Here is a 22109-nt window from a genome sequence, read left to right on the forward strand (position 1 = left end):
TATCTACAAATATAGTCTCTCGATTTCGGAAATAGATTTTACTACTTGGTCTATTGGCCTCGGCCAAGCTGAGCTTGCTCATCGATTTCAGCTCATCCCATCCGGAGGGACCTAGTTTTCCCAACACAGTTTTGACACTCTCAAACCGAACCGAACTGTTGCCGATTGTTAAGTACAAAGCAATTCTAGTTTCAAAATGCTATGTACAAAGTAAATAGGGTTGACTTTGAAGAGGTATTCTCCTCTAGTCAAAATGACCACCTTGCGAATTTTGTTTACTCTCACTATAGATCCAGACTTGAAGCTTCACTACATGGATGACGACCACTTTCTTGCATAGAAACATCAAAGAAGAGCAATTTCCATGCAAAAAAGTAGTCTATATGAGCAATTCCTAAGAAGGAACAATTAAAATTAAAAATTTAGGGGCTTATATGAGCTAAAACAAGCTCTTAGAAAATAGTAGAAAGGAGATTCTATGATATTAGATGAATTTAAAAGGAGCCATGCAAATCATTGTCTTTACAAAAATAAGGGATGTAGATGGGAACCACGATATTTTGGTGCTCATGTAGATGATATACTTATTGATGGTAAAAGTAGAGTACTCATAATGACTAGAAGGCTAACCGAATTTGGGATTTGCCACAAATGATTTAGGCCATTGCATATCTTGAGTTTGAGGATAATGAGGGATAGGTTGTGGCAATTGCTTTATTTATCCCTGAGAATAATACATTGAAAAAGTGGTTAAAAGGTCCAACATGAATGATGCAAAAACCTCAAGTGTACCTTTGTCGTCACATGTCCATTGAGTAAAAATGATTGCCCAAAAATATGATACAACAATCTTCTCAATGAATGTCATACCATCTGTCAACTTGTGGTTCATCGATGTATGTCATTGTTGTTATAGGAATGGGCATTGAACATGTACTAAGATTTGTTAGCAATTCTTGGAAATTTCACCATCATGTAAATTAGTAAATATCTAAAGGAGGTCAAGAGTAAATGTTTACCTGGATACCTCAAAATTACATGGACTCTTTACTTTGATATAAGTCCATTAGTACAAATTTTTAGACTATTAATGGTGCTATTTTATGGTGTTCCAAATTGCAAAGGATTGATGCATGATCTACTTTTGAAGTTGAAAATATTTCAGCAACAAAGGCTTCCAAACAGCATATCTCTGTAATGAGCTTGGTCTACTTGAGAGGACACAAATCCTACATTGTGATTGCAAAAAAGCCATACACTTGATCACAAAAGCCATGTCTTATGAGCAAACTAAACAAATTTAAAGATAAAATGAACCTCTTGACCAATGACTATAAATAATAGAGCTACATCAACAATTTTGGAAATGATAGGATGTCAACATGTCAAAATCTCCAAATTGGTCTGATACGCATGCACAATGTAATACCATTTATTAGGTGTCTCACAACACTATCACACTATCACAAAGATAAAAATAAATAATATTTGCATGGACCAATTAAAGAGTCAAGTATCCCTAATACTATGTATTTAGTAAAGACGTAACAATACATACATTGAATGACTAATTAAAGACTGAATTAAGATATGATATGTGCAATAGGAGGAAGCCGAGAAAGCTTATGAATATGGCACTACAAACAAACAAATTTGTGGTGTTCACATATCTAAAAAGTCATTGATTGATCAACTTGCAGCCGACTCCATCCAAAGATTCAATATATGGTTGAAATATCCCTAACCCTAATAAATCAACATATGTATGCCAGATTCTACACTCTACACAATGAATATATATAGATATATACCTATAATAAGATCATTTTCTTCTATTTTGATAAAATATTACAATTTGATGAAGCGGTGTAGGATGGCTGCACACATGCATATGCAAAGACAATCTTCCCATATCAGCATGCCAATCTACTCTCAACACAATACAGTTACAGGCATGTGGGGAGGGGGGGGGTTTACTTAAAGATACATAACATCATAGCTGTAATGATAAATCGGGATTCTGCTCATCTGTTAGGTTACTTGATGCTTGAGCATGAGAAGACGGGCTTATCAAGCTTACATTCAAGTCTGGTGGTAAATGTAATGCTTCTTGTAGTATAGGATGATCAGTCACCCGCAATCGGCTTTTCAGCTCACTATTATTCTCTAAAGAAGCCAAACATGATGGTACACTCTTTACCTTCATTTCATCAGCAGAAATTTTCACCTTAGTGGAGCCTTGCAAACTGAAATTGGTTAGTTCAGTTATCGCCACAGCCCTCTTTGTGTCCCCTTTCATTTGGAAGTCGGTTATCTTAGAAGCACTTTCTACATGTTGAGGTGCTGCACAGTTGAGATCCGAATTCCTCAAAAACTCCGCTTGAGGAGATGAAATCCTCAAATTGTTATTTTGGTGCACTTGCCGTTTTTCATTACTGTGGTCACATAGGGGTCCAGAAGGGAACAATGCGTGATTAGGTAAAGGTTGTCTTGAATGAGCTGTAGCAGATTCATTACTATTAAGGTTTACACACATGCTTGGATCTTGATAGATGCCATTCATCCCCTTAAAATCCTCTGATCGAGCATCGGCCATGTCACATTGCTTCTCATGAGTTTGCAAAATTAAGCGACATTTCTCCAGTCCATTATCAAATCTAGATTGTATTAAATCCCCTGACCAACATTCCCCCATAACTGGAAGTTTCTGACCTGCTGTATCAGATTCTACCATTGATTTTGATACCAATTGCACTGAATGGGTCATACTTTGCCTAATATGATTCGCGGTAACTGGAAGTTTCCAGGTTGTTGGATTGGATTCTACCATTTCTTTAGATAATGATGGTACTGATTGGCTCATACCTCGAACATTATGGTTAGCATCAGAACTATCAGATTCTATCATTGATTTTGATACTGATTGTACTGAATGGGTCATACTTTGCCTAATATGATTAGCAGTAACTGGAAGTTTCCATGTTGTTGAATTGGATTCCACCATTTCTTTAGATACTGATGGTAGCGATTGGTTCATACTTTGAACAATATGGTTAGCCTCAGAACTTTGGATAGATGAATATTTGGCGACTTCATTAGGCACATGTTTAGCACTTGTACTGTGAGATTGGCTTACACTTTCACCATGGTTATAAGATTGGACCAGACTATGAGCATGGCTTGTATCTGAATGATGCATAGACAAGCTCTTGGACATCACTACATTAGGAACTTTTTGAGTTTCACTTAAAATACTATGAGACCTTGGGGGCGCTTTTGATGTTGACATCTTCTGAAACATTAATGCTGATTGGCTTTTAGGAGACAAGAGTCCAGGTGGTGGTTCCAAGATCCACCCTGGTCCAAACGGGACACCAGGAGGAAGTGCTTTGCGAATCTTTTCTGCCGCAACCTGCCAGACGGCAGGTCCTAGATCAGCCGAAAATCGAGCTAAACTTCTTGCATAAGCAAAATCTTGTTGTGGATACCCCATCTGTTCAGTACGAAAAACCATGGGAATTCTCAGTAACAGTACCAAAATCCAAAATCCAAAATCAAACTCTACCACAATTCTCAAATACTACTTGAATTTACAAAAAAACATGTTAATGCTCATTAATACTATTAATAATAAGGCACTGGAGTTATCATAATCTCCAAAATGCCGCCCAAGTTTACAAACTCCCCAAACTACATATTCCAGTTTCTTATTCCTATATACTCCATTTCTTCTGCTAATTAAATTAGTTTACTTTCAGGCATTTACATTATAACCTTGCAATTGAATAAAAAACTAAACAAATGAATTTTTGGCTAATCATATTAATTAACGTTTGATTATTAGCATCCCCCATTTTTTTTAGGATTATTTTGATAATTTGAAAGTTATCTAACTGCAATTAATATATAAAGATATGGGGAAGCATAAGCGCATAAGTGCATAACTGTATAAAAAATGAGAGAGAAGTCACTCACTGGCATTACTTGTTGCACGTCTCCTCCAAATGCGGCCAGCAATGGACCAAGACCAGAAAATAAAGTTTCAGCTGGCTGATAGCTACTTCGGCGGTTATCTTCATTATGTTGCATCCTCTTACTATTTGTAGATCTGAAAGCTGCAAGTTACATTCTCTCTTGGCATTTTGAATACATTAATAGCATTTCAATGTCATTTCATGTCACTCTTTTGCTCTCTTTCTCATTCATGTATCATCATCATCTCTAAAAACATTTCACATATACAGTTTGGTGGATTTTGTTTACCCTCTATCTTCTCTACTCTCCTCCAATCTGTTTGTTTCTCCTTCCCTTGGTAAAAACGAATATTTCTGCTTATTTTCGATTTGCTTACAGATTATACTGCTAATTTCATCGGGTCGAATGTTTGTTACCATCTTTTATGGGGCCTAATTTTGACCTTCATCACAAATGGTTGGAGATTGATGGACAGATTTGTAGCCATGATCCTTCCCGGCTAAAGCATCTGTACCGAGTGATACAGTCAGGTCTAAGATGGCTGTACCACAAAACGTCATAGAGGCTCTGGTCAGGTCAGTGCCATTCAAAGTACATGGAAGCTTCCGACATATATCTGCCATTTTCTCTGGAGTTCCCTAGACAATTGGTAATTGGGAGCAAGACTTAACATTTATAATGCCCAAACACTATTGTAAAGATACTAAAGATAGAGCATGTCCCCCCCATGCTCCTTGGATGAACCATCTCTCATGCTAACTCATTTGGAGATTACCAAAGACATCAAGAAAGCTTTTATTCAGCAATAGACTAGGATGAAATGGATAGAACAGTCAGACTTGTATGAAGATAGCCTTATATAAAGACCATCTTCCCCACATTACTGAAGATTGATTTATATTACACTCTGTATATATGGATATACATCTGTCTCATGGATTGAGATGCACTGTTGGATGATCCGCTTCTCATTACCTCAGTTAAAGATAGTAATAGGTAGGTATAATAAGTGTGCACCTCCTGAAAGTGAATATGTCAACTTTGCCATACAGATCCAGAATCTGAATAGACTACATATGATGCAGTTTACAATCATATTTAGGTACATTTGCATTGCCTCTTTAGGGAGGGTGGATTTGAACAATTCTCCAGGTCATGGATTTCTATGATCAGAAATATTTGAGACTGTTTTAACTAGATATCTATATATTTGAAGAGTTTCTCCTAACGAATGTTTGACAAGCATGGGCACTACAGATGTGGATAACAGACTTATTCAGAATATTGTGCACAAGAACTATAAGCAAGCACAACAATCATAAACAGATATTGCTCGACAGCCCAGTTTATTTGGACCATCACATAGAGGACGTTGCTTGCTATACATCATATCAGTGGCCGAGATTGAGCACATTCACAATGAGGTCCTCTACAGAGGCATCATTCTATGTCCCATCTTGTTCTACATCCACCAGAGAATATCCCTACATTATTTATAAGGATAGTCCCAATACTATTTTACTTTTATGACATTCTACTTACACAGGACAGCTACCTAGTTTAAGGGTCTAATTTTTTGAACTTTATTCTACCACATTTTATAAGATTCACAAGAATGGGTCTCACAGAGTACTTTTGGCCACTAATAGGTGCACATATATATGATAAGTAATTTCTTTCTTCCTCTCCATTACATAACATATGCAGATCAATAACCAATTGTATTCTCTTTGCATTGTATGATGTCTTATGTAGGCTCCATGTAATTGTGTTTACAGCTCCTGACTCTCTGCTAGGTCAATGTCTCTGTTATAATCTCTTCGCTCTGCTGATGTCTTTGCCCCAAACTTTACTGTTTTAAAGTCCATGTACTAATCTCTCTATTTTGATAATCAAACTGTTTTAATGCCTCTGCCCTAATCTCTGCTGAGTTATGTCTTTGTCTTAACCTCTGCTGAGTTACCATGTGTGAGGTCTCTCATGCTTACCTGGCCAAAACATCATGGCATCGAAATTGATTACCTCCACCCCTTCAAAGACTGCCTTTCCTGTCTTTTTCTGGATCTCAACAGCACAGAACTGGATTGTATAATCAAAATGGACATTGCAAAGCTGGATACAGAATGGGTCTGGGCGAATCCACTTTCCTTGGGCTTAAGGATGGAACATTACAAGAATAAATTCCTGCACATATCATTGAATGGGTTTGTCAACTGCCCCAGCCATATGATGGCTGTCCACCTCTCACATAGCATACCAGTGTAATTGAACAGGTCTACATGTCAATACACTAACTATAGAATAGAATAGAACAGATGTTTTATTATCCACAAGGAGGCCAATTTTGACCTATTGAACCAAATAAGCATAGCATCTTGTATGTGACTCCTTTCTAAGAAGGAGATTACTATTCTGTAGTAAAAACTCTCTATGTGTAAAATAATGCACGCACATAAATGCTCACCCTTCTTGGTGGGGATTTGAGTATGACACTTAAATTATCATGACTGTCTAACCAGTCATCATACTTTTTGGGAATTACCTTACACGTTGAGCATGCTAGAAGTGCATAATATTCATCCATCACTAGGTTTTTATTGCATCCCTTCATACTAGGGTGTTGATGACATTATGCTACCACAACACCTAATTTGTGTGAGCAAGTTCAAAGAAGTGTTCGGGCTCTCTGAGAGCCAAGACTCATGGGGGTAGTAAGATGTGGTTGGATATGAAGGAACAGGAAGATATGGAGATATGAAGGGCTGGATGCAAATGACCATCTCTATCAGTTAGGTCTCTAAAGGTTGAAATGATGGAGCACCATATATGATGTTGCCTTGTACTCTTTGAATTGGATGAAGATACTGTTGGGAATAAAGTGCCAGTGTGCCTTTTATTAGTGCAAGGGGGTGAGCAAACCTTAACACACTTTAACCTTCAGGTTATAAATATTACACCTAAAAAAGAATGACTGTGCATCATTCTATCTCTGCCTTTACCCCTGCCTCTGCAGCTGTTTCGTTATGTGTCTGTCTGTGTATGAGTGGTCCAGACGTACCCTGATCTGCTCTCAGCTCCCTCAACAAGTCATGTTTTGTGAGCAAGCAACAGTAAGCATCGTAGGTCCCGTTTTCAGAGCATACAACAGTTAGTGCAGCTCACTACAGTGCTGCAGTTCATCACATTTTGCCCATGTAAGTTCACTGCAAGCAAGTTCCTTACAGACTGACAAGAGTTCAGCAGGGTTTAAGCTTACATTTGCTAATTGTTTTGGTCATTTTCCTTTGGCTGAAAATTATGGCAGACAATTTTGCTGTGCTACAATATCCTGTTGCAGAAAAAGCAAACAAAGCCTATATATGTACAAGGATAATTGGGAGGAGTTGGACGAGCTTGCACGCTCGAACATTGAGTTATCAGTCTCTGATGCCTTGCTGTTAACATTGGAGGTTTGGACTCTACCTATGCAATCTGGACTAGATTATAAGAATCGTATGCCCAGAAGGGTACAACTAGCAAAAGCTTATGGATTTGTGCATGGAAGAGGGCACATCATCTCACTTGAGTGAGTTTAATTTATTTTCAGCCAACTGTTTACCTTGAAATTTGTCATTGATGATGAGTTTAAGGCTACAATTTTGCTTTGGCTTATGGATTTGTGCATGAAAGAGGGCAAGTCATCTCACTTGAGTGAGTTTAATTCTATGTTCAGCCAAATCGTTGCCTTGAAATTTGTCATTGATGATGTTTTTTAAGGCTACATTTTTGCTTTGAACTTTGCTAGAGAGTTGGGATATATTTACAATTACCATGAGCAATTCAAATGCAATGCTTTTGCATGATGATGTAGAGACTTCTCTACTCATGGAAGAGATGAATCGGCAAAACAATGCAGCCAATAAGTCCTCCATTGCTTTGTATACTAAGGGCAGGTCACAACAGAGAGGCAAATCGAATAACAAAGGCCATAATAAATCATGTGGTTAAGGATGTAGAATGCCATCATTGTCACAAGAAGGGTCATTTTAAACGTGAGTACTACAAATGGAAGAAAGAGAAAGGAAAGGGCAAGAAGACAAACGATAGCAAAGAAGAGATGAAAGAGAGTCGATCTACGAAGAACAATGTTAAAATTGAAGAGCTGAAAGTAGTTACACATGACATCAATGGTGAGTATAATATTCTCTTCGTCTCTTCATTCTTGAATGCACATGCTTTACTTGCACATACTGATGGTGATATGAACACTTGGATTCTCGATTCAGGTGCTTCTTTTCGTGTCACCCCTCATCATGAGTGATTTTCTAACTACACAAGGGGTCGACATGGTGTTGTCCATCTTGAGGACAACTATGCATGTGACTGCAGGTATTGGCACTGTACAGTTGCAGTTCCAGTATGGTTCTATCTTCACACTTCAGCATGTATGGCATGTACCTCAGCTCAAGAAGAGCTTGATTAACAGTTAGATGATGATGGATTTCACACCACCTTTGATAATGGGAAATGGAAGATCTGTAAGGAATCTGGGGTTATTGCCAAGGTTTGTAAAAGTGAGACTTTGTGTCCCCTCCATGTATCTAGTGCGAGTGACCATCACGTTGTCGTAATTAAGCAACCAAGTGTTTCTTTGTGGCATGGCAGGTTGAGACACATAAGCTGTGGAATGAAAGTGCTTTCTCGTTTGGGTTACTTTCCTTGTCTTTGTTATGCTGATTTTGAGCATTGTGTTTATGATAAACATGCTTAAACATCTCATAAAATGTCTCTTTTGCAAAAGTCTTTCCTCTAGAGTTAGTACATTCAGATGTATGTCAGATGCCAGAATTATCTGTAGGGGGAAGAAATATTTTGTCGCTTTTGTCAATGAAGCTACATGGAAGGTACGGGTTTACCCTATTCATAGCTAGGACGAAGTGCTTGAGAAGTTTAACAAATTCTTGGCACTGGTTTGGAATCAGATTGATAAGACATAAAGAGTCTTCGCGCTAACCATGGTGGGGAATATGTATCCAAGGCCTTTCAGGTATTTTTTGACAGCAAAGGGATAAAGAGGAACCTCACTGCCCCTCATGATCCACCCCAAAAATTCTCGATGCAAGAAAGCAAGGAAACTGAATGTCTATGGATATGAAAGGGTTATAACAACAGAGAAGAGATCCTCTCTGTTTGGCTCATAAGACCCACGCATGAATATATGAAATTGAATGGCTCTCATGTTAGATGCCAAATCTTTTCCTATACCTTCACGGGCATAGATATCGACTTGCATTCATAATGACAGGAAACTACTTTCTCCTACTGAAGATTCTCCTTTCTCCTGCCTACTGAAGATTTGCACCTCATGGAGAATCTCGGAGATTCCTTGAAATCAAAAGTTTTATTCATCTCATGATGTGCTTAGCTAAAAGGAATATCTGGTACTTTGGTCAATTTTACTGATCCAGTTATATTCATTTTCATATGTTTTACTTCAAGATCAGACAACATTTTAAGATGCAATCCCCTGTTTGATCTCACAGGACATTTTAGCCTCTTAAAAGACATTAAGATATCTTTCTACAAGAGCAAACTATATTCTCCATCCTAGAGTTGAATTGAGTGCATAGGCATAGAAACTGAACGTGTTCAGCAGCACAATATTCTTATCATGAGGGGTTCATCACCTTGGATCCCATTTTGAGCCTTCCTGCCCTCATTGAGGGAGCTAGGAACAATAAAAGGATCACATATCGTTCCTTTGAGGATTTCCAGAACACCGACAATGTCATAGACGAAGAGACTATAGATATATGATTCTAAGGTTCGCAGACAAAGTTAACCAAAATGTCTGCTAATTTTCAAGAAAAGATTATTACTTTCTCCTATCATATGCAGATGTTTGCACAAATATTCTCAATGATTGTTTCACTTTGTTTTCACATATATAATGAAACAACTTCGTACTACATTTTTCTTATTAATTTATACCACCTCGTTTTATGAACCAGGAATATCCTCTTATGCTTGAGTAAGTAAAATACCTACCAAGGCATAGCTTTGCATTCTATTGGGCAAAGTCCCAAAATAGATTTTCCTATTAACAATATCATCCGACAATTACAACTTCGAGAGAGAAACTGATAGGAAATGAAGGGAGATAATTATACCAGGTACACTATCTTGAGACTCGAATCTGTTATCACTGGGAGAACTAACAGCAATATAGCTCATTCTCGTTTGCCCTTCTAAATTGTTTGTGGAACTCATTACATGCCGCTCATGTTGTCCTTTCAAAGACGTGGTAATGTTTGCTCCTCCTGAATAATCAGAACTGTTTGGCAGAATCCTTCTATTGGGTGTTCTCTTCACATTTATTAATTGCTGCGACTTGGTCTCTCCTTCCAATGATAATCCAGCTTTCAAAGCCTCTAAAATCTTGCGAGCTGCATCTTGAATTCCTCGAGCCTGAAGAAATTTATTTTTTAAGCATATGCATCCAATACATATAAGGTTCTATTCATTCATATTTCCTTATTTCTCCTCCATGTTAATCCAAAATACTATGATAGCATGAGATTAGAATGCAAAAAACCCCACCTGCTTGAAGTAGATTGTATCTTTAGCATTATAGGTCATGGCATTGCTGCAAATTAGGTATATGTCATCCTGAAAAGTCATCCAGAACAAAATAAGATTGTGTCTTCTTCTGAAGACAGAATGGACATTCTTATCAAGAACATTACAGATTTGCTTTATCGAAATGCACACCTGAAATGTTTCCAATGATCTGTAGGCTCCACCACTGATCTTTTTCCTCATGGTACCAAAATCCATGGGGCTCTTGATGAAATCATAGTAGCCAGGAACCTGACATTTATATAGATATGGTTATAGTCAGGGATGGTTAGAACATTAAAATCCAAATCCAGAATAGGTAAAAACTTTAAAACTTAATCACCGTGACAGATTCAGATGCATATCGAGCTATACCTCATTCGGATCGACAGGTACTGCAAATACTCCATACGTGTCTTTTCTGAAATAAAGAAGCCTTGCTTAGTGTATAAAAAGCCATGCTAATGATAAGGTATAAATGATAAACCAAATCACGGTACTCAGCTCATAAGTGATAATCAACTCATAAAAAAAGAACTTCTTACTTCTGCAGCTTATCGATAACTGCCCCCAGCAGCTTAGAAGATAGAGCCTCTCCCAACTGTCCATCTGTAAGAGAGGGATTTGCTACATCAACTAATACAAGTTTAAAGTAAAGATCGTTATTTCTAATGTAAACAACGACATATTACATATTATAGATGCATGGGATAAACATATATATGTATATATATACACAGACAAGATAATACGCACTTGAAGCTTCGCCTGATTGGTCAGATTCTCTCTTGGACCTCTCCTGCACCAAGTCTTAAGCATAAGCTAAAGAAAGAATCAAATGAGAATAACAAAGAAGAAGAAGAAGAAGAACAGAAATTATAGTTGGAGGGAGAGATAATTAGGGTAAGATTATAAGTAGAGCTGGGAGAGTTAGGGTAAAATTATGAGCAACATAATATTGACGAGGATAATTAGGGAAAGATTAGAGTAAAGACGTAATAAGTAAGCTTTGGTAAATTAGGGTAAGGTAATATATACAATTTCTCAGAATTAGAGGAAGATTATAAGTAAGAAGAACTTTGAATCGGGAGAACAGAATAAGAAGAAGAAAGAATATGTGGTTTATAACCACACAAAAAAAAAAAGATTACGGTTAAATATCAGATTATCTACAGAAGAAGTTTGGTTCAAACCTTGTTTTCATAGAAAGAGAGACGGGGAAGTTTTAGATGAGAATTGGACGTAAAATAGGGATTAAGATTTACTGAATTTTTTAGGAAAAATTAGGGATAATTAGCCTAGTTTCTTTAGAATGGATTAAGAGGAGTTCTAGATCAAATTAGGCAAGAACAGATGGTGGGGAAATATAGGATTCGATGTGAGGTTAGGGTTGGATATAAGGTCGGGGTTTGGATCCAAGGTTAGGACTTGGACCTGAGATTAGGGTAACTAGGATTAGGGTTAGAAAGAAAGGAATCAGAGACGGTATATGGGTGGGGGCTATTATTAATGTTGACCTTGGGAATTGGGTCCTACGGATAGGTCACAAAAACAGTCTACTGTCTGAAAAAGATGTCACAGAAAGAGACAGAAACAGAAACCAGAGATATATATGTATGTAAAAGAAAACGGAGAGAGACAGAGAGAGGACGAGAGACAGAGAAGCAGAGATATAAAACAGAGAGAGATTGAACAAAAAGAACGAAGTTTGAGACGGATAGATGTGTGTGTGGTATGTACATAATAGCTTTGATGCCTACCTTAAGAGATGAGATCTGCTTTTTCTGCTGTGGGGCAGCATGAAGAAGAAGAGGACTAGAAGTAGTATTCGTATTAGTATTAGTATTAGTATTAGAATGGAAAGTGTTTCTTGCTTCCGCCATAGCCGCGACTTCTTCAAGCTTTCTTCGTTTCTTCACAGGTTTCTGATCGTCGGCATCGAGATCTTCGTCGTCCTCCTCGTCCTCGTCCTCATCTCTTTCTTCTCGGTGTTCCTCTCTTTCTTCTTCTTCTTCTTCTTCTTCTTCTTCTTCCTCTTCCTCTTCTTCTTCTTCTGTTTTTTCTCTGTCTGCATCTTCTTCGCCGGCAGGTGTGAAGCTCGGCCTCGTGGTTGATATGGAAGAAGGCCGAGCAGACGAGGGCGATGAATAACGCAATTTATGGTGAGGGTTAGGGTTAGGGTTAGGGTTAGGGTTAGCAGGGGGGGCGTGTGTGAGAAGAGAGTTAGGGTTAGAGTGAGAGTTTCCAACAGAGGAGATTCTGAGAAGAGAAGTACTAGGCATATTAGGGTTGGGGTCATGAGGATTAGAACAAGTATAGTTAGGGTTATGGGCAGGGCGCAAGAGGACCTTGAATCTGTTGGGGGCTACGATCTGATGTGGGCGATGGGGATGGGGATGAGGAGGGGGGAGCATCTGTTGATCCGCCATTGCTGAGAAGAAACCCTAATAATTGTGGCAGAACAAAACCCTAATAATTGTGGCAGCATTTCCTGCACAGATCGCCGCCAGAAGGAAGGAAGACCCCCACCACCACAACAACAACAACGGCTGTCGTTCCGCCTGCTGCTAATCCACGTGGCGCCAAGTGATTCGTGGGCTCCCAGCGGGCGAGGCCGCGCATTGGTCCACGTGGCTCGATGATGATGCTCCTCCTCCTCCTCCTCCTCCTCTTCCTCCTCTTCTCCTGCTTTTTCCTTGGGCCGCTTTTTCTGTGCTGCAGCCACCGTTCTCTCTCTCTCTCTCTCTCTCTCTCTCTCTCTCTCTCTCTCTCTCTCTCTCTCTCTCTCTCTCTCTCCACCCTTTTGCTTTGCTTTTCTCTGTCGTGGTTCCTGCTCTGCTCTGCTCTGTTCTGCTCTGTGTCTTTCTGCGCGCAGGAAGAAAAGGAGATAGATATGGTTCCTTCCTTCTCCTTCTTCTTCTTCTTCTTCTTCTTCTTCTTCTTCCTTCCGTCTGTCTTCTGTCTTCTCCTTGGACGGATGGACGGCCGGACAAAAAGCTCGCCAGGAATTTCCGATCCCTAGAAAACCCTAGAAAACGCATATGCCAGAACCAACACCCCCCCACACACACAATCCGAGGTGACGTGTCCCCCGCACAGCGGGCATGCCTACGTCCAGGCGGCCAACATTAACCATCCCGAGTCCCGCCTAGCATCCCTACCCCAACCCCGGTCCTTCCTTCCTTCGTTAATGAAATCCCGGTAGTCAGTCCAATGTCTACCCCCCCCCCCCCCCCACACCCCCGGGGGGGCCCCCTTCATTGCATCGTTTTATCTCGACCCGACACACGCATCACAATAAAAAGGTTGCGCTTTATTCGTCTCCTTTTGTCTTATTTGCCTTTATTTCGTCCCCCGTGGGACAAACGACTGCCGAAAACTAATTGACTTGCTTTCCCCTCCCGTGACATCGATGCATGGACAAAGCCCTCTTAACCTCAAGTCAACTTAACTTGCATTGCATGCACCATGGTGTCTTTGTTGGTAAAAAAAAAAGGTGACTTGTGTAAAGTTAGAACACTCTACTACGGTGCCCCGAAATGCAAAGGCAAATCCCACTCTTGACATTGGTTGGCCAATTCTTCGAAGTATGCTAGGATGATGAAGATATTACCTTCAAACATGGCGATTTGATGTAGGTTGGGAGGCCCTCGAGAGGCAAATGAAGACATGTATGCATTTGAAAATGAATGGGTATTGTTGAGGCAACCAAAGAAACCTTATGCTTTGATATCATATAAGTGGGGTATGATGCTCTCATTAGACTTGATTCGTTGAGGCAATATGATGTGATGTGCATCTAAGTAGCAAACGTTTTAATCGCTAAGCAAACCATGAGTGTTGATGCCAAGAAACCAAGATTGCTACGAGGTTATTTTTCCCCTACTAGTGAAGAGTTTTATAGTATATTCTTGAGTAAGGGCTTTTGCATTAGGAATCAATGAGCATGTTATCACTCTTCAAACCATGATTGTTGGAACCTACAAGGACATTGTTATATTTCCTCTATTAGAGTCGATTTTGCTTTTTAGTGGGTCGACAACAACTACCCATGAATTAAACATCAATTTTCTTTTGTTGTGACAATTTTTATTTTGGGTAACTCTTTTGTTGGGTGTGTGTTTTATATCTTAAAAGTTTGTCAAAAGTACATATAATAGTCTGCCTCGAAACCCAATGTCATTTTATGAGTTTATACTTGAAGTTATCTAAATTGTGACTTTATTGCATTGTGGCAAGCAACTAGCCCTTAGATTGTTTAAAACTTGCTCATTCAAATGTGATGCATTCGTACATTGTTTTTCAAACCACTTTGCAAGTTTCAGTCATTGCTAATGGTCATAATATATATGATTCCGAAATTGTGCTCTTTGCAATTTTTGGATACAATAATGTATTGCACAAGCCACTACAAAATAGTCGTGTAATGAAGACACCATAAAGTTGACGCATAACCACCCAATAACGAAGATGTTGCTTGGCTACTTGATTGTGTTCCATCATGACTAATTGGGAAGAGTGCCTCAATCAACTAACATCTCCTTCAATGCTCAATATTATTGTTGTATGGCTTTCAAAAGGGTTTGTGTCATTGATACAAACTCCCTCACCTAAAGCTAGATGTTTGGCATACCTTGGGGACGAACTAAGACACTCCCACACTACACTAGCATGAGTGGGAACTTAATACGAGGAAGATTCCTTCTAAGTGAGCATGAATGGTGCTCCACAAAAGCAGATTTTGCATGGGTAATAAACTACAAATGCAAACATGTGGAAGACCTCCAATCATTGGGAATGAAATATTCCTCCAAAAATTAACATTGATACCCTATTAAAGGGGTGGAGGTGGTCATTCTTGTGAAATAAGTCATCAAATTATAGCGGGGCAATGCAAGATGTCACTAACGCTATCATGCATATGATTCGTCAAATGTAGCAAAATTTGCATACATGTCATATCACGTGCTTTAATTCTTGGACAACTTACAAGTATTGGGTGTCTAGGTGAGTTAAGTGGCGTCTATCATAGGCCACCAATCTTGTGGAAAATGTTAAGTTGCCAATCTTAGGACAAATGCTAAGTCACCGATCTTAGGAGAAATGTTAAGCCCCCAATTTTCCAAGAGGAAGTGCTTGATGGGGCAATGTATGGTGCATATGTTTCTCCAAATGTGGCAAAACCTCCAAATATTATAGAGTATATCACGTGCTTAAACTCGTGAACAACTAACAAGTGTGGATGAGCCTAGATGAGGCCAGTGGCCTTTGTCCTATGCAAAACTTTAGGATCTTTATTGGAGTGGTTTTTAATGTAAATGAAATCGATCATAATTGGAGTGCTTCGTATCCCTATATCATGGTGCGACACTCCTTGAATCAACACATGTTTATATATTAGAGACTAACCTCAAGTCGAATGGGTTGGATGATTTCCAAAATGCAAAACGAAGGGTGCAAGTCTTTTCCAAAGTCAAGAAAATGTAGATTTTTTGTTTCTTTCTGTAGGTCAAGTAAGAAGCTTAAGATCGTTCTCCTTTGTAATCGACCTCAAAAGAGCACGAAAAGGAGGAAAAGGAAGAACTTTGTTTTAACAATACTCGATGAAGGCACATCCTCATGTATGTGTAGATACAACAAACGAATTTAAGGATTCCTCTAGAAAGTAGAATGTGGTACATGGTGCAACTTTTCTTGTTGGAAACTTCTACTTTTTTGCAAGTTGAAGTTAGCCATTGTGAAGAACCACATGTATGTAATGTCCATGCTAGTATATGGTTGTTATCTTTCAACTCAAATGAGTTGTTTCTAATGCATGTCGTAATTAATTGGCATTATGTGTGCATATGGGCATAACTTGACTATAATTTGGTTATCGGAATCGTGGTTGTGGAAATTTCACATTTATATGCATGTGGCTCATGTCAATATTGTATTCCTTTATGCATTGTTGTATGGTCTTGGTACTATGTCAAAACATGGTTATAAAACCAAATGTATCTTATTCATGGACATTAACAACCATGTTTGGCTAGTATAGGAAAATTAGAGTGTCATTGTTGACTAAGATGTGAATTTTCTCATACCAAAAAATTGATAGGTAGAGATAGAGAACATGAAGCTACCAACCAAATTACCTAGAAATTAAAATTTTCAAGAATACACGTTATAAACCACCAATAACATATATCCAATCTACCATGAATTACAAGGCAAGAATATTTGAGGGCTACATGATCAAATATATGGGAATGTCTACCAAGTCCAATCACATCAAATTACACCATACATTTGTGTAAAATGTCTACCTTGTCCAACCACAATAAACTACAACATGTTTTCGTTTAGCCATGCATTTCGCCCTTATAGAGGAAGATGCAAAACATATCATTTCAACATTAGAGGATGACACAAAGTATATAAATTACACATAAAGAGGATTAATGATGAGGTTGATCCATGTGGTCCTTTGGGATATAAGTTGGACACCTTACATGTAGAGTTGCCATGGTACACAAGAAACCACAAACTTATCTACCCGTTTTTTAGCCACTAGGCATATTTCGACAAGCCCCTTTTAGCAGTAAAGTTGGTGAGCTTTTGAAAGTAAAGGATGGGTAAGCATGCTCATCCACAAATCATTTCTAAACCATCAAACAAATGCAATATTGCCATAAGTGTAGGCTTAGACACAAACCTCATAGTCTATAGATAATCCCCTACTATTTTAAGTAAATGCTATTTTTTTCATCTTGAGAGAGAGGGATATCTACTTCATATGATACATACAACCTCTCGAGCAAAAGTAAATATTATTCATGGCTTGTACAAAAAATCGATAAACAAGATTGAGCAATTGGGTAAATTAACTATGCATTTACATTTTCCAATTGAAGGTAAAATTGTGAGAAGTTGTACAATTAAAACTTTCGGTATTTGCTCATAACTAATTTTAGATGAAGAGTGGAATCAATATGAATAAATCATGACAATAAAGTAAAAGGAAAATCCTTCCTTTACTTATTCTCGAGGAAGTTCTATGTATCCTCATCACCCATTGAATTGGTTTTAAGTTGACGTTTTACGTTTTGAAAGGGGGAGAGGACTCACTTCATCACTGGTCATGGGCAAATTAACAATTAGCATGGGAAATTGATTAATTGGCAATCTCTTTTTGGGATTTTCGCAAGTGCATTTGTTTCAACTAGGATTGATGAGTTGTTTGGATGTTTGACATAAAAGAGTTACAAAGCAAAACAAACATAGATTATCGACCTTTGCCGATATATTGACTCTAGTATTTAAACATCAAATAAATTAATTGATTTACGCTAAATTTAACATTACAAATAATATTGTGAAATGCACATAAGAGATCAAACCCATCCTACTTAGCTTCTTACTTCTTGCTCAATTTATAGTCGATACAATGGTACCCATTTGGGCTGGCTTAGGTACATGCATGCTAAAAAGGGTGTGCTAAAAGGGTGGCACAAAGGAACACATGCACACCACAATACATAAACAACGAGTTTTTTGATACTTGGTTTGATATAACATTAGACAACCAAAGAACTTCACTCTAACATAGAACTAGGCATTACAAATGGCATTGACATGAAATTTATCGTACAAATTCCAAATGCTATTGGCTTTGCATTATATTGACACCAATTGGCAAACACGTTTTAGAAACAGAGGTCTATGTAGATGCGAATGAGATACTCAACAATTTAGGAAAGAAATTGAGCTATATTAGGTTTGCAAGAAACATGTCTCCTTGGGATGAAGAGACATCTTGTGACAATGTTTGCCCAAAACACAAGTCCCTCGTGCATGCAATCATCCCTTGATCATGCCTTAGTATTGATGGTCACACACGAGAAATGGTGTAACATGCATGATCATTTTGCATGTTAATGCAAATGTTTTTTTGCAATGGGGTATCCCTCCCTATAAATACATTATATAGTCTCCCGATGGTATACAACCTTAACGAGTAATTGCATAGCATCCAAAAGCTATTCTAGATTATTTCAAGCCCAAAGAAATGTTTGATCATAACCAATGTGAATAGAAACCATAATGAGATATATCTACATGTGAATGGAAACCATAATGAATAGGGTGTTTCACCTAATGGGTGTGTTTCTTATTTTGAGGTCCTAGACAACAATAGATTGCAATCTTATACCTTTGATTGCAGTTATCTATAGGACTTGCGAAGTGCACCAGTTAGAGTGGTTGCTAAAACTAGAGAGAAATGGATCCTTGATCCTTATCCATTAATTGCTCATATGTGTGATATCATGTGGTTATACGCAAAAGATATTGTTACAAGATTAACATGGGATCCGGGGGGTTGGCTTTGGTCACACTCCTTGGGGTAAAAGATTGTCCCCTTCTTTCAGTACTCAGTAAAACTTGGAAGATCATTATTGCTCTCTCAAAATGTAACGATACCGACAACTCAAAAACATTGGACCAATTGGGGTGTCTCCACTTTGCATTTGAGAACCTACTGGAAATGGATATGGTCATTCAAGGGGCCAACTAAATTTATTCTCTTTCGATGGTTATTAGTCCATATGGCACTACCAGTTGGTCATTCATTGAAAGGGAATGTAGCACCCAATTTGCAGCAATGTGGCTTTTGCCATGAACCTCGGGAGACTACCAAGCATGTCCTATGGTCTTGTTCTTTTGCTCAACAAGTATGGAAGAAAGTCATGTCTTTATTCCTAACAATCAATGCAGGTTGCCTATTCTCATGGGGATTAGCGATGTGGGGAGTATTACATTCCAGCTTGATGTTGTATGAGGCAAACGATGTTCATGAGGCAATGGCAATACATAATAGAAGATTGATAGTAGTTAGTCCCTTCTAGCAACCTCGAAAGTAGATGCGATCTTTCCAATTTTGGAAAACTGTGACCACAATAACGTTATGGGCATTATGGAAATATCGATGTAACCAACTTTATGATGCGGTAGACATTCATCTCTCAGATGTGTTGTTTGAGATATGGGAGAACTTGCTGGCAGTAGTCCGTGGCCAGTATGACAATATGCAAGGTTCCCTAAATACTATGAACAAGAAAAGGAAAAAGCTTCTTCACTTATGGAAAAAGGTGCCCCTATTTACAATGTCAACTCAACAGCTTCAATGGCAATATCAACTTCCATGGACTCTTTCTTGAATATCAACAAATGTAAACATCCTTTACAAAGTTTGATATTGGATCTTCGGAGTATTTTACATCATTGTATAAGAAAAGTTGTAACCTCCTTGGTAGCTAGGTTCAAGTTGTAGCCTTCGGGCGTTTTGTTCTTAATACTATTGAAGAAAATCTTTTATAAAAATAAGAAGATATATCTACATGTCCTCAAAAGTCATTGGATGAGATGGAGTGTATTGTATGATGCCTACCCAAAAGTAGAATATAGTTGAGTATTTATTGTTGTTTTTAGGAAATTTTCCAAATAAGTGTGAATCCATCTTTGGGAGACATGTTTTTCCTTGTTTTGCCTTCCAAATGTGAACATTTAAGTATAAAATCCAAATCATTGTACACAATCAACATTAAAATCCAAAAGTATAACTTAAAAAGATATTTGTGGACACTATATTTTTTAAACCAAAAACAACTTATCCTTCGGTTCCATTTGATGAGCATATGGGCATGTGCTTGGGCTTGCCCTACCTTGATTGTGGAGAAGATGCAATGGTCTCCCTCTAACATTAACCATTGAATGGGTCAACTTAACTCGTCTCGTCGTGTTGGTGGATATTAGATATTCATCCTTGTTGCTAGTGGACATGAAGTGATCTCATCTCATCTTACCTTCACTACTAGATTGACTCATATGAGACGAGAATAACAACTCATCTCCTCTCCATTAATTGAGATCTCCACCTTTGGGACTAACATGTTAACTCATTGTTATCATCATATTCCTTAATTACACGTTTCCACATCATGCTCATAATCAAATTACAGCTTGGATGGAATGCACATTCTTATATAGCAATACAAATTTTGGTATATGGAGGACGTTGCACGTCCTTTCGTATCAATGTAACTTTTATCCGTTCATGCCGTAATTATGATGTTTCTATCATTGGGCGCCCAATATATAGTTGATTCACAATTGTTATATCATTTTTTACATTGTTCATTCACTTATCAAGTGGATTCATTAGTCTTGTAGATAACATATCCCCACATTTGTGAATTAACTCTTTTACAACGAGCGAACCTCCAAAAGATTTCTTCAAAAAATATGGCTTTCTCCCCCATTATTGATAAAATTCAAGTAACCAACTTTGTAAGTCATTGTGGTGGTCACCATAATATAATTCAATCTCTATTTAACATATGAATCACCTCATTGCATGGATCCATTGTTTTGTCCAGTTTTTTATTCTTGCTCTTCTCACCATGGCTTTGAAAGTGTTGATTTGGGTCATGTAAAAGAATATGTGCGAAAGCGTATGCGGAAGACACAGAGTACACAATCGGTTGGAAGTATAACAGTTAGGTAAACACAAAGTAAGGGTGAGAGAGAGAGAGAGAGAGAGAGTAAGCGGGGTAGACAACAGAAAAAAACTCTATTACCAAAATGTTCAGTACTAAGCACAAACAATAGTGCTCAAATACACATTATATATACAAGCCCATATGTTAGGGTTGTCATGAAGTATTGACATGTTCTTCAATGCTCTTAAAAGAGCCTCTGACACTGACTGCCTATATTAGGCCTATTTACTAGAATAGGTATAATTGGCACGTGTGACATTCCGGATCGGCTTCCATTGCCGCTCCGTCATCCGAATCCGGTATATGATCCGGAACCCAGCCCGGAGCTTAGGTTTATCAGCCTAAGCGGGCCTAACCAACTGGATCATATTCGGTTTGACCTGCCAACTTGTCCAACCGGTTCGGCCCATGTTGAGCTTGCTCGCTCAACAGGTCAACTTGATTTGGTTTTGCACAAAGCTTTTTCTAACGGATAAGATTTCCCGTCAAGAGATATTTGACAAATTCTAGACACTACACATTATCATCCAAAGCTTCTCGCATTGCCCATCTTTCTAGTCTATTGATGACTTGATTCAAGTCAAGCAAGTCCTTTGGTTTTTTTTTCCCAAAACATCAAGTCTACTAGCTTGGGAAGTGTGATGGATGATCTCTTGGATTAATTTTTATTTTTTGATTGCAATAAGCTTCACAATAATTTGAGCTAGCATAACCCGTTGAGTTTCTCCAAGCATCCATCCTCATGTATATACAATTGTTCCAAGGAAAAGTGTCGGCAAAGCAGATGGCTTGCCTAGATAATCTAGCATGTGTGCTCAAAGATACACAACTACAAAAAAGTGTGAAATGAAGTGATATGTCAATGTTTGTGATTTGACTATATGTTTTTATGTATAGTTTTGTGTCAAATGCCTTGGACTTCATGATAAAAAGATGCCCCTTCAAGAACGGTGGAAAATCCCAAGTCAAGAGATTTTAAAGTTTTTTCCTCCTTGA

General features: G+C 38.2%; 1 protein-coding gene across 2 annotated transcripts; it reads right to left on the reverse strand.

Moving 5' to 3' along the window:
* Positions 1-1808: 1808 nt before the first annotated feature.
* Positions 1809-13023, reverse strand: LOC147867608 (uncharacterized). Of its 2 annotated transcripts, none has more exons than XM_087315389.1 (9): positions 12333-13023; positions 11329-11371; positions 11118-11208; positions 10948-10993; positions 10726-10824; positions 10555-10623; positions 10125-10422; positions 3976-4115; positions 1809-3493 (listed from the first exon to the last, which is right to left on the reverse strand). In XM_087315389.1, exons 1-9 carry the CDS (start codon positions 12999-13001, stop codon positions 1994-1996), a joined length of 2955 nt encoding a protein of 984 aa, XP_087171515.1. In that variant the 5' UTR covers positions 13002-13023; the 3' UTR covers positions 1809-1993. The 2 variants fall into 2 exon arrangements, with proteins under 2 accessions (XP_087171515.1, XP_087171516.1); XM_087315390.1 differs by having other exon boundaries at positions 11118-11181; positions 12333-13022.
* Positions 13024-22109: the final 9086 nt, after the last annotated feature.

This window comes from Azolla caroliniana, unplaced genomic scaffold (genome assembly GCF_043228905.1).
Source record: "Azolla caroliniana isolate FFs.n. ecotype wild unplaced genomic scaffold, voAzoCaro1.0.p SCAF_2, whole genome shotgun sequence".
Lineage (NCBI taxonomy): Eukaryota > Viridiplantae > Streptophyta > Polypodiopsida > Salviniales > Salviniaceae > Azolla > Azolla caroliniana.

Excerpts from the sequence above, each read along its gene's own strand:
- LOC147867608 (XM_087315389.1), bottom strand. The coding sequence starts at position 13,001 with ATGGCGGATCAACAGATGCTCCCCCCTCCTCATCCCCATCCCCATCGC. Across the intron at positions 11,209-11,328 it reads CCAATCAGGCGAAGCTTCAA|TTGATGTAGCAAATCCCTCT; the intron begins GTGCGTATTATC and ends AACTTGTATTAG. Across the intron at positions 10,825-10,947 it reads TACCTGTCGATCCGAATGAG|GTTCCTGGCTACTATGATTT; the intron begins GTATAGCTCGAT and ends TATAAATGTCAG.